We start from the raw sequence: 15,844 nt of genomic DNA, 5'->3' as shown, positions 1-15,844 counted from the left end.
CTTCTGGGCAAATTTACTTCTAATTTGGTTTGTAGTTTGTAGTTTTGGGACAGTCATACTTATATTTGCTCATATCCTTCCAACTGGCCTATTTTTGTTGTCAACAGAACTAAAAATAAAAAAATTAAATTTTAACATCTTTTTGTACTGAGCAATTTGATGGATTATCACCAAACATTGTATGTAGCATTCCTAAGTAGTCAGTTAGTAATGTTTTTGCAAATGAATTTGAGTATCCTCTTGTAGGGGCCGCTAAAGCTAGAAAAGAAAAAAAACTATACAAAATCTGTTTCTTCTGACCTTATTGATGGATGGTCACCAAACTTTGTATGCAGCATTTTTGGCCCTTTCTTTAACTTCAAACTTCCAATATATGTTCCTTAGCATAAACCAAATCTTTTGTGGCAAGGTTTCTTACACTAGAATCAATATTTTTAGAATTATGAACTAAGATTTTTACTTCATTAATGTTACTTATTCATTAACATCTTTATTTATAAAGATATGTACTTGAAACTTGATACACTTGTTGCTTATGAACACTGTCATCATGTGTGACAAGATTCATAACTCTAGCATGTATTTGTGTAGAACTATTTCTCTCTTTAACTTGGATTTCTTTTCTAAGAAATGTTGATTTTTTGTTCTTACTTTTTTGAATTTTAAAGGATTTACGTACTTAAAACTGTATATTAAAATTTCATAACAACTCATGATTATAATAATAAGTAATGGTCATAACTCAAACGTCAATGTTTAAAACAGCACGCCTCCAGATTCATGCTAATTTTCACGAATATTGTGGAAATGTTTTTAAAAGTATGATATTGTGAGATGAACAAATAAAGCAATTTACATATTGAAATCGGCATTAACAATCCAAGAAATATACCAAAAGTGGTCAACATATCCAAAAACACTCCTCACTGCGTTAATAACGCAATAGAAATATGGCGATAAAATACGGCAAAAGCAGTCTTGAACCGCATATAACATATAAAGTATTATTTGGATCCTGATTGTTTTTCCCTTTATTAAAATTTTAGTTCATTTTGTCACAATTTTGATTTCTTGAAATATTTTGGCTCATCTGGAGGCGTGCAGCTTTAAAATTATCTTCTCATTAAATTTAGAATTTTCCTTATTTTTCCTGTAGCTTCGATATTTCTCCAGGGATTAAATTCAGACTTCAAAACTACATTTGTTATCATTACCTTAGTAATTTGTGATACGATTTCGTCGAGGGCAAGGTCACCATTACTAAAAATAGAAATATGGTTTCCGGATAATTACCAGAGAAAGGAATAAGATATTGTAATCAAATTTAGTATATACCAAGATTACAGTAAGACCCATAACGGGATTGCATTTTGACCCCCTGGACTCAGTGTCAAAGCCACCGTTACTAGAAATTGAAAAATGATATATTATTGGTAGAGTTTAATTTTGCTTATTTTCATTATTCAAAATGATAAGGTCGCTAGTGGTGGTATGAATTGAATCACATTAAGGGATAGCTCTCGTTGTTTTTTGTTCATCTTTTACTTTGTCCAGTACTTAATAAGTCGAGTGTTGGTATCTGCTCTGACAGCTCTTGCTTTTATCAGAGTTCAGTTTTACATGCGTAACTATTCTTATAATTAGTAATTTTCAGTACGTATCGACACTCGAGGTTATCTTAGTTGAACAAGGGGCGTAGCATCCAAGTATAAATCAGAAGGCCGAGTGTTTTGATGTTCTTTCCCTTTTGTATCATAAGCAAAAAAAACAACAACAAAATTTTACAACAAAAAACACGCTCGCTAAAACAATATGAAACCACAGGAAAAAGTAATCAATGAGCGAGCATCTGGATTTTGTAATTATATCGCTATCCCTTTCACTGCCGTCCCACAAAACTGCAGGATTGATTGGTACCTGATGTCCTTGCATATATTTAACGGGTTTACCGGATGTTTATTTTGGGCGGAGGTATAGCCCTTTAGCATGTTAAATAAAAATTTGTTTCTATATCGTGCTACACAGTAGCTGCAACATGCAATTGGCTATGATGAGGCGACACATGTGATCACTGATCGCTCTTGTTTAATGTTGCAACCTACACAGAAATTCGTCGGGACTTCATCTCAGAAACTACTTGAACAATTTCATCAAAACTTTACATAGTCTTATCGTGCATATCATGGCGATGATACACGCATCTCCTCTTGGTATTGAAGGTTCCCATAAAGTTTGTTCTTTATGCATATTGCATAACTAATCAAGGCCATAACTCTGACTTAAAGTTTCCGACGATATGCGCATCTCTTTAATATTGATGATTCCCATAAAAGGTCGTTGAATTTCAGCCAGATGTTGCAGAAAAGTAGCAAGAAACGATAATTGTTCTATATGCATACTGCATAACTTATCAAGGGCGATAAATCTGAGTTAAAGAGTCTGACCAAAACAAGACGACGATAAGCGCATCTCCTCTTTGTATTGAAGGTTTCCATTAAGTTTCGTTGAATTCAAGCCAGTAGTTGTAGAGAAGTAGCGCGAAACGATTATTGTTCTATATGCATACTGCATACCTAAGCAAAGGCCATAACTCTGAGTTAAAATGTCTGAGCGGAACAAGGCGATGATATGCGCATCTCCCCTTGGTATTGAAGGTTCCCATACAGTTTCGTTGAATTTCAGCCAGTAGTTGATGAGAAGTAGCGCGGAAAAGATTTTTGCTCTGTATGCATACTGCATGACTTATCAAGGGCCATAACTCTGAGTTTTAGTGTCTGACCGGAACAAGGCGATGATATGCGCATCTCCTCTTGATATTGATGATGCCCATTAAGTTTCGTCGAATTCCAGCCAGTAGTTGCAGAGAGCTAGTGCGGAAACGAAATTCTGATTGACGGACTGAAGGACGGACGGACGAACAGACAACGCCAAAACAATACCCCCCTCCCGATTCGGCTGGGGATAATGATTTTACGGTTGAATGTTTTTTTTTTGCTGATTAATGGCCCTTAATCTAACCGCGTCTTGCCCTGTTAATTATTTTTCTGTCTCTTGCTACACAGAAGCTGCAACATGCAATAGGGTTACGTGAGGCCACTCATGTGATCACTGATCGCTCAGTTTTGAACTATTAATGTCATTTTTAAAAAGTCACTCTTATCTGGATAAGAAAACGTGTTTTTCATTTTTAAAAGTCTTAAATTTGGGTTATTTGAATATTTAACTCATGTGTTTATTGAACTTATAAACCGACACTCATTAAATATTATCTACGTAGTTTATTTTGTTGGATTATATCAATACGTTGTGTACCTTTGATAATTTGTTTAGATTCTGACCGGGAAGACCTTGCCTACGAAGGAGAGCAACATTCATCAACTGTACCACCGCGAGGGACAGAAAAGGAGTCATATTTAAGATCCGGGTAATTAATACTTTTAATTTTATTGAAAACTAAAGAATTAATATTCTGAAGAACAAGAAAGAACTAAATATTGGAAAAACAACATAAGTACACTTGTTACTATATATAATGCGAAATCGCATATGATTTTAACTGATTATGAGTGTCAAATGACCTATTCTGAGATTGCGGTCCGGTGCCAAGGAATATAATATGCATAAAGTCATATGCCTTTTCCTAGCCATTTTGGGAAAAGGTACCTTGCTCAGTTTTATAAAATAGCTTGAGTTGGAACATATTTAGTATCTTTTGAAATCTCCTTCATGTTCTTTCGGAACCTCCTTCATGCTCTTTTGGCATAGTAGTTTGAATTGTAAAAAAAAGTTTTTGTTTTTACAATCCTATGCAAGTATCATTTACAGTATAAAATTGCATTTACAATAAAATTTGGCAATGACATTTGGGGAATCATTTTTCTGATACCATACTGAAAAGACCCCCTACATACATGTCAGTTTTCTTTTCAAGAATGTCAGTGGATATGGATTTAATTCTAAAATTGGAAAAAAAGCATATTTGCAATTTGGAATGGGTCTGGTAATCTGACCGGTGGTGACACTGGGGAAATGCATGGGTTATGAAAAGTTAACACCATTTGACAATGAACTGTTATTCAAAAGTTATTACGTTTACAGAACGAAAAGGACATATAATAATTGAGAACATTTTGACAAACAAATTTAACACATAAAGGTATTTGTCTAAACTATTTTCTTTCGACAAGAGTTGGTTTGTTACAAAAATGCTATCTATATTACTTATGATATGTTAATACAACCATAAAGAGGTAACAAAGCAAGTTCAGAAAATCATGCCATATAGGAAAATAAGTTATTTGAGAGAATAATTTTGCAGAATAAAGTTTTAATGAAGTTAATTGGTCAGAGCTATTCATTATATATTCTTATATATGAATGTTAGGATGATTTGAGAATTTTGAATCTTTATTAACATAATAAAAAAAGTTAAATTCAAACATGCAATGAAATTCATCTCCAAGAGATTATTTTAAATATAAATGACACATTTTTTTGTTTCTTTCAATATGCCTATGTTTACTTTTTTAATTAAGAGTTGTCCATAATTCTTAGCTTACAAAATATTTTACAAATATTTGATTGAAGGTTATATTTTAAAGAGTCTATGACATCTCGACCCCGTGACACTTAGACCCCTAAGACACCTAGACACCTTAAATTAACTGGATATTTCCACCAATTATTCTATTATGTTCATGAAGCCGTAACTTACAAAAAATAATGTCCATGAAGACGTAAATTATAGAAAAAAAGGTTGCGTTTATTACAAGTTTTGTTATTATAATTATATAATTTAATACATATTTTATTGTATAATAAAATAATATTAAGCTGTATTTTTTTTTTATTTCATGATCACGCTTCAAGTTAAGTGTTTTATTCAAGAAATAGAAAGAAACACAAGTATTAAATTTTCTCAGAAATATATTTAATTAATTGCATATATGTACTATACATATTATCAAACATTGTCGTTATCACAAATTTTTTGCATACGTTTTATTTATTTTTTAATCCAATAAACATCAATCATTTTATTTTTTGTAATTCACACCTAAGCAAATGTTGTCTTTTTCCCTTTGTACAGTGTTGTACTTGTTAATTTCAATATATCAAACTTTTTACATCAGGACGTCTGAGGCTTACTTTTTCTTTATACACTTTATTTTAATAAAAATAAATGCACATATACGAGTATAGTTATACATGAAACAGAAATATATGTTGATGACTAACAGAAAATGGATATCTTACATCCCATATATGTACACAATATATCTTTTTGCTAAGTGACACAAGAAATGCATATTGTCGACAAGGTCACGCAGACTTTAGAAAAAGTTGTAGCAATATTGATTTTTGTTAAGAAACTGTCTAAAAATGAAATTATAATGAATAAAAAGCAAGGTTTGAGTTGGACATATATGTATTATTTATGTCAGTAATATTGTCATCAAACAAAATGCGCTTTAAGTTATGATAATAATTGGGGGAAAAAATGATATCCTTATCTGGCCGTGTTTTGTCGTGTATTAACCTCTTATTATATACTGTGTGATTCAATAACATGATATAACGTTTATTTTGTCATTTTAGAGCTCCATTGCCTGCAATCACACCACAACACAAGATCAGTCATGGGCATTTCCGGAAGAAAAACAAACTCGCACCTATAGATCGTCATGAATACTGAGTGTGATATTTGCACCGACATTATATCAATCTAAGACAAATATCAATATTCTGTTCAATGTCTAGTTTTCTATGATATTGAGTTTGTTTATTTGATTATATATGCACGTGACGCTGAAATTCATTTAACATTGTTTCATCGAAAACATGTTTGGTCGATGTAAAACAAGCCTACCTAAGACAGCAACATGTTTTCTAAATGAATATTTAATTAGAATTTCTAATCATTTCTATTTACTGCCCCGTTGAATGTTAACAAAGCACCGATGCCAGTGTAGATCTTAACTAGACAAAGAGGACAAATTAAAAACAAATATGTTATAATAATATATAATTTTTGTACAGAAAAAGTTGAGCATTATATTACTACCATACATTTCAAACGTTAGCAAACTAACTTTCTCAAGCTTCGCAACATGCTTGCCATATTTCCTGCTGGCTGGAATAATTTATTAATACAACAAAATACCACGGTCATCTTAATTCCCACGGGGGAGGAAGTGTTACGCTAGGGATGGAGTTCTTATGATGACTTATTAAGGAATTCTTGTGATAACTGTCACGGAGTTCGTCGGAAAACTACTGTATATACTGCAAAACACTCGTCAAAAATGATAATTTTCATCGTAGAAAAGTGAGTTTTAGGTGCTAAATTAACCTTTGATTATTAAGCTTGCCTAACATATTGTATTACATGTATGTGTCAAAAACTAATTCATAGTCCATTTTTTATCGCCTCTTGCTTAAAATCTGGTAGTTTTGAGTAAGATTTTCAAATTATTTGCCAGTTCGCAAGTATTGACCTGTTAATTTCAAGTCTTCATCTAATTTTTTAAAGACGAAAATTACCATTTTTGACGAGTGTTTGGCAGTATATACAATAGTTTTCCGACGAACTCCGTGACAGTTTTCACAAGAACTCCATAACAAGTTATCATAAGAACTTCATCCCTGGTTTTACACTTCCTCCCCCGTGATACCATTATATGCTTGTTGAGATTCTAGACAGTCAGAGATAACCAACACTGATTTAGTGTTTCGCGGTATATGTAAAAATTTCCATGCGTTAAGTAATTAATCACACCTTATGTACGTCTATGAGTATATGAAAGAAAGAAGGTCATGTTTCGAGTCCCGGCTGTGGCGTACCGAATTTGCGTGTGATGTCATTTATGCATTTTTTCATAAAACTTGATATTTAAAAATTAAAAGATTTCTTTATCATTTATTGCACTTCAGTGTCCATACATGTAAAACGCTAATAAATAATGATATGTCTTTATGAATAAAGCTTTATGGTGGTAATTATTATCATGGGTTTTTTACAATGTTTTATATTAGCATTTCATCAACCATCCTAAATGGGTGTGATTTTTAGTTTAGTAATCCTTTTCTGGATTCAGGCTTTATAAGTGATGTATTACTATAACTACGTTACATATTGTGTACTATTTATTCTACCAAAACATGTTATTATATTTTGTCATATTTTCATTCGTATTTATTTCATGGTAGTTGTTTAACATTAGAGCTAAGTCAAAAGATACTAGATGATAAAAGTAATGATATTGAATTCAATGCTGAATTATATTGGACGAGTACATAAATGTCAAAACTATAATTTGCTAGGATCATTGGAACATTGAGTCGAATATATTTTATTTTGCAGTTGTGAACAAGTACAGTAAAATCATTATTGTATTTAATAACGTATAGTGTCACTTTGTTACTCTGAAAACAGTATAGGATTTAATACTAAATGAAATTTTGGACTCAGAAAATACAAACAAGGCTAGACGAAGTGTTATAGATTTGATATGAAAAAAATGAAAACAATGGTAAATCAATTGGATCTAAATAAAATAATGATTTGTATTAGAACATCATTTGATGCAAACATTAGACGTTTTTCGGTTACAATTTAAGTTGAAACTTATGTGTTTTCTAGTTTTGGCTTTTTTTTTTTCTTTTTTTTTTTTCATCACAGTTTTCTTATGTCACATGAAGCAAACAAAAATGTAACGTCAAAGGTATCGTTTTCACATACAATATATTATGTCTGCAAATCATTACAGCTTAATCAGTATTCTTGTACATGTAACTACATTTTTAATATTTCAAATTATTCTACTAAAATTTTTACCAGTTCATGTTCAATGTTGCATTTGCTTTAACCTTATTTCGCTTTGCATGTTTTAGATGACTTATTTTGAATGATAACCTTCATTTTTTTCAATGTGAAATATCAAATATGTGTTCAAGAAGGAGACTTGGAAGTTTAAAAATCCAAGAAACAATGCGAATTACAGATCCTTATCTCTATCTGTATAGTAATACTTGTACATACCTCTACATGTAAGTCGGAACGTCGGTGGTTCTACTCATGTGCCCGTTCGTGCCTGAAATTATGCACGGAAGAGTACCTGAGGTATTCCTCCACCACTAAAATTTGAACGTCGCCATATGACCTATTATGTGTCGCTGTGACGTAAAACCAAATTAAACAAACAAACAAACTACATGTTCATTTGTAAGTAAGAGAAAAAAATAGGTAGTTACATGTAATGATAAAGTCTGGTTAATTTCGATTTTGTTGAACGAACATGGAATTACAATGTACGCATCAACTACTTCTGATCATATATATAAATGTATTTTATTTTGCTTGTAAGTTGCTATCGAATTTAAAAACAGTATGCATATTTTCTACAACAAAATAAAAAGAAATAAATAAAAAAAATAGCTAACGGTTATTCAGCATTGTTTTTAACAAAAATTTGACTTATTGACTTTTAATGCCACTATAAAGATTGTGTTTGTGAAAATGTCTGTTCTACAACGACATATAGAACATATTGTACATGCTGTACTGACATTGATGTTCTTCTTAAACGGGTAGCATTTCAAGAATTTCCACCAATATCATAAATCATTCTAATTTGTTTCTTGCTGCACTTCACGATGCCAATAATAAATTTGTCACATAACTGTGTTGTTGTTGTTTGACTAGAACTGTTGACATATGGCGCTGTTTAACTATAATAATTAATATGCTTATCTAACGATATAGGCATATTGAAGGAGATAAGTGTTTTGTCTTTGTCAATCTAAATTAAGTAGCATGCAAAAAGACCACCTTATCACAATAGTGTAATACGGAATATTTAAAGAACAGAAAACAATACAAATGGTAATGTTGCAGGATCGGTTTGATCAATTCTGTTCATGGACGGTAATGTTTATTGCAAGTTATCCCTCTAGAACTGGCCAGAGCATAACTCGTCACTTAATGAAAATCTGGAAACATAGTGATCCATCGGAAGCATTAATCACAACACAATTACATAAGAATTGCAGACTCGGTTTGATTTAGTCTGTACATGAGGGATAATGAATAAATGCAACATCACCCAGAAATGAGGTCTTTGATAATACAAAGAAAACAACTTTCAATGTCATCGTATAACACACAAAATACGCAGATGCATCAAATATTCCTGAAATATGAACAAGGCAGGAATGACTTAAATTCGGGCATTTCAAAATGATCAAAAAAATATTTCTAAACTACAACGGATTTGGTACAATGCTGTATCGGGATAACACCTATTCTCACTCGCGTGTTTCAAAATGACGATTTATATAAATCATTGTGTGGTTATAATGACGTTATTTTGCTGTTACTAATGAAGTTGTTAAATTATAATCTTAATTTTAAAGAAGTGCTTAGTAAGTGATTGTAAAATCCTTTCCAAAATTAATATACATGTATATTTGCTGACCAATGACTCCTAAGTGTTTCGTTGGTTCTACTCAGGTGTGCCTAGATATATTCTTGGAGGAGCACCTGAGGTGTATTTTCACCGCATACCTGGAAAGTGGCTTTTTAATCTCTACAATGTTGGTACTACGTAAAACGTCTTAGAATACGTTAAACCTGATATTTATAAAACAAAATGAAACATCTTCAATAAATTTATTTAATGTCATGAAATCGTATATCAACCGTTAAGATAAATAAGACCACGTGGTCACAAGAATAATAGACAGAAATTGCAATGCTATTTTAAAATGTTACATAAATATCAAAAAATATATGATGTAAGTGTATATAGGTGAGCATTCTCCGGTAGCAATGTGAAGATAGTTTCATGTGTACTTGACTGTTCAATTTGAAACATTTTTTTTAAAGAAATCGTATACACCATACCTTTTCCTGTAAAAAAATATCTGCTTAAATGTCAATATAATCTTTTCTTCCCGTAAGCCCTCAACAGTGCGAAGCTTTTAAAGTAAAGTGTAGAAATTCTTTAAATTACTAGAGCCGAATTACAAAAATAATCTTTAAACATAACGTTAGCTGTCTCGTAACGCATTCTACTGTCTAGATTATCGTTTTTCAATGTGCGTTAGTATTTAACGTTAAGTGCGAACAAAAAGTGGGTATTTCAAACGCAGAATGAGTTAACTTTACATTGAAATTAATGCACAAAACTCACAGATACAATTCGGCTAAAATGATATACATGCCATGTGCTAACACTATTACATACAGAAATGAACGTAATCTACATTATAAAGTTACCTAGATTTTTTTTGTATTACTATAAACCTCGCGTTTTAGATGAAATGGTTTGTATTTTTACTGAAACGCTAACGAACCCGTCAGACGCATAAATCAGAGGACAGAATAATGGAAATTATGCAAACGCAAAACATGAAGTATATACATAAATCATGATGTCAGTTTTTCATGGATATTGTTTGAAGTAAATTAGAACAAAATAGTTTCAAATTTATCACTGTCACGCCTGATCATGATTATACTGCTCAATTTATAATAAAACATGCACTTACATTGAAAATATAAACATGAAATATAAAAAATCCCTTAGTTTATATAGACGCTCACAGTGAACTTTATTAAATTAAGTCTTTTCGTGTGAAATCACAGTGCCAAGAGCTTAGATATTTGTCATTAAGCATTTCGTTGCAGAGGCAACGTTTCTATAAAAATGTAATATATGTTGTTCTACCTTAGATCGCTCGGACACCGATCTTTCAAACAACCACACCTGATATATGATCCCTCCAGAAGAAAGATGATAAAAATTACAACTTTTTGACCCAACGCAAAAATTCAACAAAAATTGCGGGGTCGGCATTGTGATTTAGTGACAGTCGGTTTCACATGTTTTACACATCGCGATGTCAAGAAAATAATTATGATAAACTTACTGTTTAACATTAAGTCATTTGATACTGATGTGATGCATTTACTGTATGATTTAAAGACTTAGTCTATTAATCTGCCACTAATGACAACATTTAATGCATATTTATACACGTAACCTAATGCTGTATGTTTATTTAGATGTATGTTAAAAGACTTTTTTTCTATCTGAAATGTTTGATCTCGAATAGCAGTGATCTTTCTGAAATAATGATAAAATTAAATGAACAGTGTAGATTATTATCGTCATAACTCATTACAACGACATTATTGGTTCCCAAAAGATATGTCAGTATATCGAATTTATTGAATTTCATCATTCATCCTGTAATGGTATACTTATTTACTGGTATCTGAACATTTTGTACATATATTTAGATCTATAATAAACATCTATAATGAAAAATATGTTTGTGTTTATGTGTTCACTTTATTATTCACATTACATAATTATCATACACATAATATATGAAATGATTTCTTTTTTGTTCAAAAGTTAAATTAGTCCGTTGACGTTTAGCTGGAGGTTCTGCAATTACTTTAATAAATTAGTCACAAGTTGGCAGGTATAACAAAATTCAGCTGACAACAACAAGTTGGTATAGTAATAAGGTGTAACAACTGACCAAGCTACAATACAAGTACCTGTTTTAACACCTCGCGCCTTTTGTTCACGACTGAATGATACGCGCGCTTGACTGGCCAAGTGTCAGTTTAACGTTTACTTATTGTATAGAAAATAACACGTTTGGTTTCCAATTATTGTGTCGGAGTCGGAATACGAATTTCCGTTATAAAGGATTATAATAACATTGAAAAATTTTGGTTCCCAACAATTCATTGTGACAGTCGTTATTTGCATTTGTCAGTATAATGTATTCCGATGTATTGAGTCCTGACTGTATATATTATTTAATTTTACCCATGAAATATGGTGCTTTATTACCCTTCCAGATTTTTTCCGCCTTTTTGATTGGATATTGATCACCTGAAAGAAATTGATATTACCGAGCCAGACGGGTAATATACACACTAAATTTCCCCGTTGGATACCCCAAGTTGTAAACAACATGCGCTGTGGCGATGCGCGACGGTTTGATTTTACGCGATGTAAATTTCGATTTATAAGCACTTTTTAACTGTCAAATGATAAATATTTACCAAAAAAGAGTAATGATACATATTCTCATCAGTAATGAAAACAAATATGACCCTGTGAAAGCTTGATATTAATATCAAAAAAGTGCGTTCAACAGCCTACACCTTTTCTCTTGTTTACATTTGTTAGGTTCGAAAGAAACTACGCCATGTATTTATGTGACGTCATTTTGTGGTGAAGAGGTACCCTAAAGGGAATCTTATTTCGACGTTTCATTTGAAGTAGCAATGATTTATTTTAAAATCGTCTAAACTCGGCAGGGGACGGGTAATAAAATTATTATTTTGGTTTTTGAGTGATATATGTGGATATATTACCTGCCAAGATAAAATATCACCCTCGCCTAACGGCTCGGGTGATATAAAATCTTGACAGGTAAAATATCCACATATATCACCCCAAAACCAAAATAACATATAATATGAGTCAAATATATTTCATATTTTTTAAATATAAATATGAAAGTGGGCGGAGTCAAAACTCATATTTATTTTAAGGGACTTCTTTCGCCATTTTGTTTCAAAATTCTGATAAAAACAAAACAACTTTTTGTTGAATTTTGCTTTGAAAACTATCTAGAATGATAGAAAATGGTCTGAATAAGAAAATAAATTCGAATACCAATATTTTTAATTCAGTTATTAACGCTGTACAGACGTTTAAAGAGTTGTTTACGTGACGTCACAATGTAGCGCCAAATATCGCGTGCAAAACAAGACCAATAATATATTACTGCGCGCTGTAGAATTGCAGTTGCGTAGCAAGCAAATGGGGTTCGTAACAATCACACAATGTTATGTTTTTAATGAACATATAATAATATCAAAGAAGAAATAGATAGAAAGAAGTAGAATGGAAATAGATTGTCATTTTATCATAATTTATTATCCGTCATATTGAGATTGTTTATCATGCACTATCGCAAAATTTGAATTATATTGTTAACACCTATATCCTTCCAAGATATATGTATTGGATTTGATAGGCATTATGTGCTAATTTTCTATGTTTTATTCTGAAATAATTTTTTACATGTCGTTTAAAGATAACAACTGAATGCATTCAATATAGGCAGTGTCTTGGATATTCACGGAGCTGAGGACTATGGTAAATATTAAATTCGTATAAATATCACTGTGCAAGTGTTCAATTAAAAAGTAATTGGCCTTTATTGAAACAATATCAAATTTATTATATTTTGTTAACTAAAAATGCAATGTTTCTCATTAATTAATCCTGAAAAAACAAATATGTCTTGCTTGTTATTGTTGGTCCTAAAATCCTTCCGAATCCCTCTACATGAACGTTGTTTAGTTGTAAAACAAAAAATCTGACTAACCTCAGAATACCATATGTACATGTAAAGAAATGAATATAGGAATATTTTTCATTGGTCATTTTAACACTAATAGCCTGTTCGATTGATACTTTAGAAGAGCTTCCGTTATACATGTTATAGGTAGGTCTGTTTGATTGCGCGATAGCAAGTAGTGTAAGTCGGAATAAGTATTAAAACACAATAATGATATTTTCCAGATGTTTCAAACAGCTTTTCAATAAATATATGAAATTAAATATGACAGATCGCATTTTTGATACTTTGGCGTTCGTTGGGTTTCTCTTCTAAGCTGTTCTAGTCATTAAATTCTCTTCTCAAACCGGGCATAAGACGATTAAAACGAACTTTCGACTAATTTACAGTTGCAAAATTCTCCGTGGAATTAGTGTACAGTATCTACTATGAATATTTGTTTTATTAAAATTTCCTATTCAAATCAAATTCCATTTTGATTAAAATCAAATAATGTAAGTAATATTCATATGTTTAAATCTAAGATGACAATTAATTGGGAAAACATTGCGGGTAAAATGAACTGAAATAAAACTATTGCGGACGTATTAAATGTTCTGTTTGCGGTTAGCATGGTAAGTAGTAGCTTATCCTATGCAAGATAACAAGTTTTACTTTGGCCGTGTATCTTTTTAAAGATACTTTTTGTTAATATTATAATTTATTTAGTTCATTGGGTGTCAATTTGGTTAAGTGCCATAATAGTCCTATTGATTGATACCGATAATGATGTGCAAGTTTCAGTTATTATTACAACACATATATGTATGTATATTAAATATACTATGATAAAAGCAATCTGAACATACGGCAGATATCTATATATGACACATTATAACTTGAATGATTTTTTGACTATTAGTAAGTAGAAATCATTATGTGATCTGAATAATGAATTACCTAAAATTGCGAATAAACTTAACGTGGTCTTTCGGCTCTTTTTGGTATTGGACCGATAATGTTTCTTCTAGAGACCTTCCCTTAATTGATTACTCACATTTCTAGCACGTTAAATGTATAAACTAATTATAATGATAATGATATAAGGATAATCATGAGTTATAGATTATAACAGTCATACACTTTAAATTTGTTTTTGGAATTTTTTTTCTCTGTAATGATCACTTTTGAAAACAAAACCGTGACATTTAAAGGAAACTTGATATAACAAGGAATTATAATTTAGTCACTATACATGTAACTTTGATGGACGTATATAAAAACTACTTGAGTAAATTAACGAAAATATATAAACTTACAATAGTTATAAATTTATAAAAAAAACAATATTGAACACACTCAGGTATATTATTCATCAATGAAAACCATTTTAAACGTATAAAATGAAATAAAAAAAATGATAAAAAAGACAAAACAAAAAAGAAATAAAACGAAATAAAAATCCGCATGAAATACTACCGCGCTGCCATATATATGCTAAAGATTTGTTACATTTAATAAAGAGAGAGATTGGGTTTATCAAACAATTAACGGAGTAATTTTATCAGCATTATTGATAATTACTGTTGAGACTGCTTCTACAAAAAAAAACAAGAAAAAACAAAAGCAAATGCTTCATTTTGGTGTCAAATCAACGCACGGATCGTAAGTGAGTTAAATATTAAATTTCTTTTAAATTTGTTTAACTTTATCATCTGACTTTATATGTTAATATAACAACGTAAGTAGCATGGTTTTAAAGGGAAAGTTACCCTCATTTTTTGACTCTCTTTTTTTTCTGGCTGCTGTGATCTTTTGTGGACACTATTTGTTCATGGGTTCACAGTGTAAAAAGTGTGTGTCCATAACGATAGGCTCATAGGACAAAACAAAAACAACCTTGCACTCGCACGCAAGTATTTACGCATATAGGACAAGCCCACCTCGTGAGAACAAATACACTTTGACCTCAGTAACAACATATGAAAATCATTATTTTTAAATAATCATAACATATCACTTAACTGTTTTTAGTATGAAAATGTAAATTTGTTTTGAATCAAAACTAACAACTCCTTTACTAGAAGGTGAAGAAAAAGTGAAAGCATTTTATTGATTATAAAGTAACCTAATTGTTTCCCTTTCTTATTTCCACCTTTCATTTGCGATCAATACTTTTGTAAACCCTTTTTAACCCGATTTTAAATACAATCAATATCTTTTCAAATTGATATGTTTTGTTTTCCTTTTTCGTTATTGTTATATCAATTTTTAAAGATCAAATTATGGAGTTGTGCCAAAATCTGTTTATCGACTTTTATTAAAATAAATGTTTTAAATTTTGAATAATCAAAAGAAAATCTTTACTATTAATCCCTTAACGGGTTATGGGGTGCATAGAAAAGGCGGTGGGTTAAAACGCAAAATTTGACATTTTTTCCTTCCGGGTAAAAATAGATTTATTTTT

General features: G+C 31.1%; 1 protein-coding gene across 2 annotated transcripts in view; it reads left to right on the top strand.

Annotated features, from left to right (window-relative positions):
* The window catches only part of LOC132750424 (uncharacterized), a 40,393-nt gene that overhangs the window by 9,825 nt on the left and 14,724 nt on the right, over positions 1 to 15,844 (top strand). Inside the window, exons 7-8 of one of the 2 annotated variants that reach the window (XM_060740408.1) lie at positions 3,331 to 3,424; positions 5,599 to 6,196. The exons of the other annotated variant lie outside the window; for it this stretch is intronic. Of the exons in view, the coding sequence (XP_060596391.1) occupies positions 3,331 to 3,424; positions 5,599 to 5,695 (191 nt within the window). The 3' untranslated portion in view covers positions 5,696 to 6,196. Of the gene's footprint in view, positions 1 to 3,330; positions 3,425 to 5,598; positions 6,197 to 15,844 lie in introns of those variants that run through there. 2 annotated transcript variants of the gene reach the window in all.

The sequence above is a fragment of the Ruditapes philippinarum genome, unplaced genomic scaffold, assembly GCF_026571515.1.
Source record: "Ruditapes philippinarum isolate M1 unplaced genomic scaffold, ASM2657151v2 ctg407_1_1_1_1, whole genome shotgun sequence".
NCBI lineage: Eukaryota > Metazoa > Mollusca > Bivalvia > Venerida > Veneridae > Ruditapes > Ruditapes philippinarum.
The sequence above is the reverse complement of the archived record's forward strand: the minus strand, read 5'-3'. Positions and strand labels throughout refer to the sequence as shown.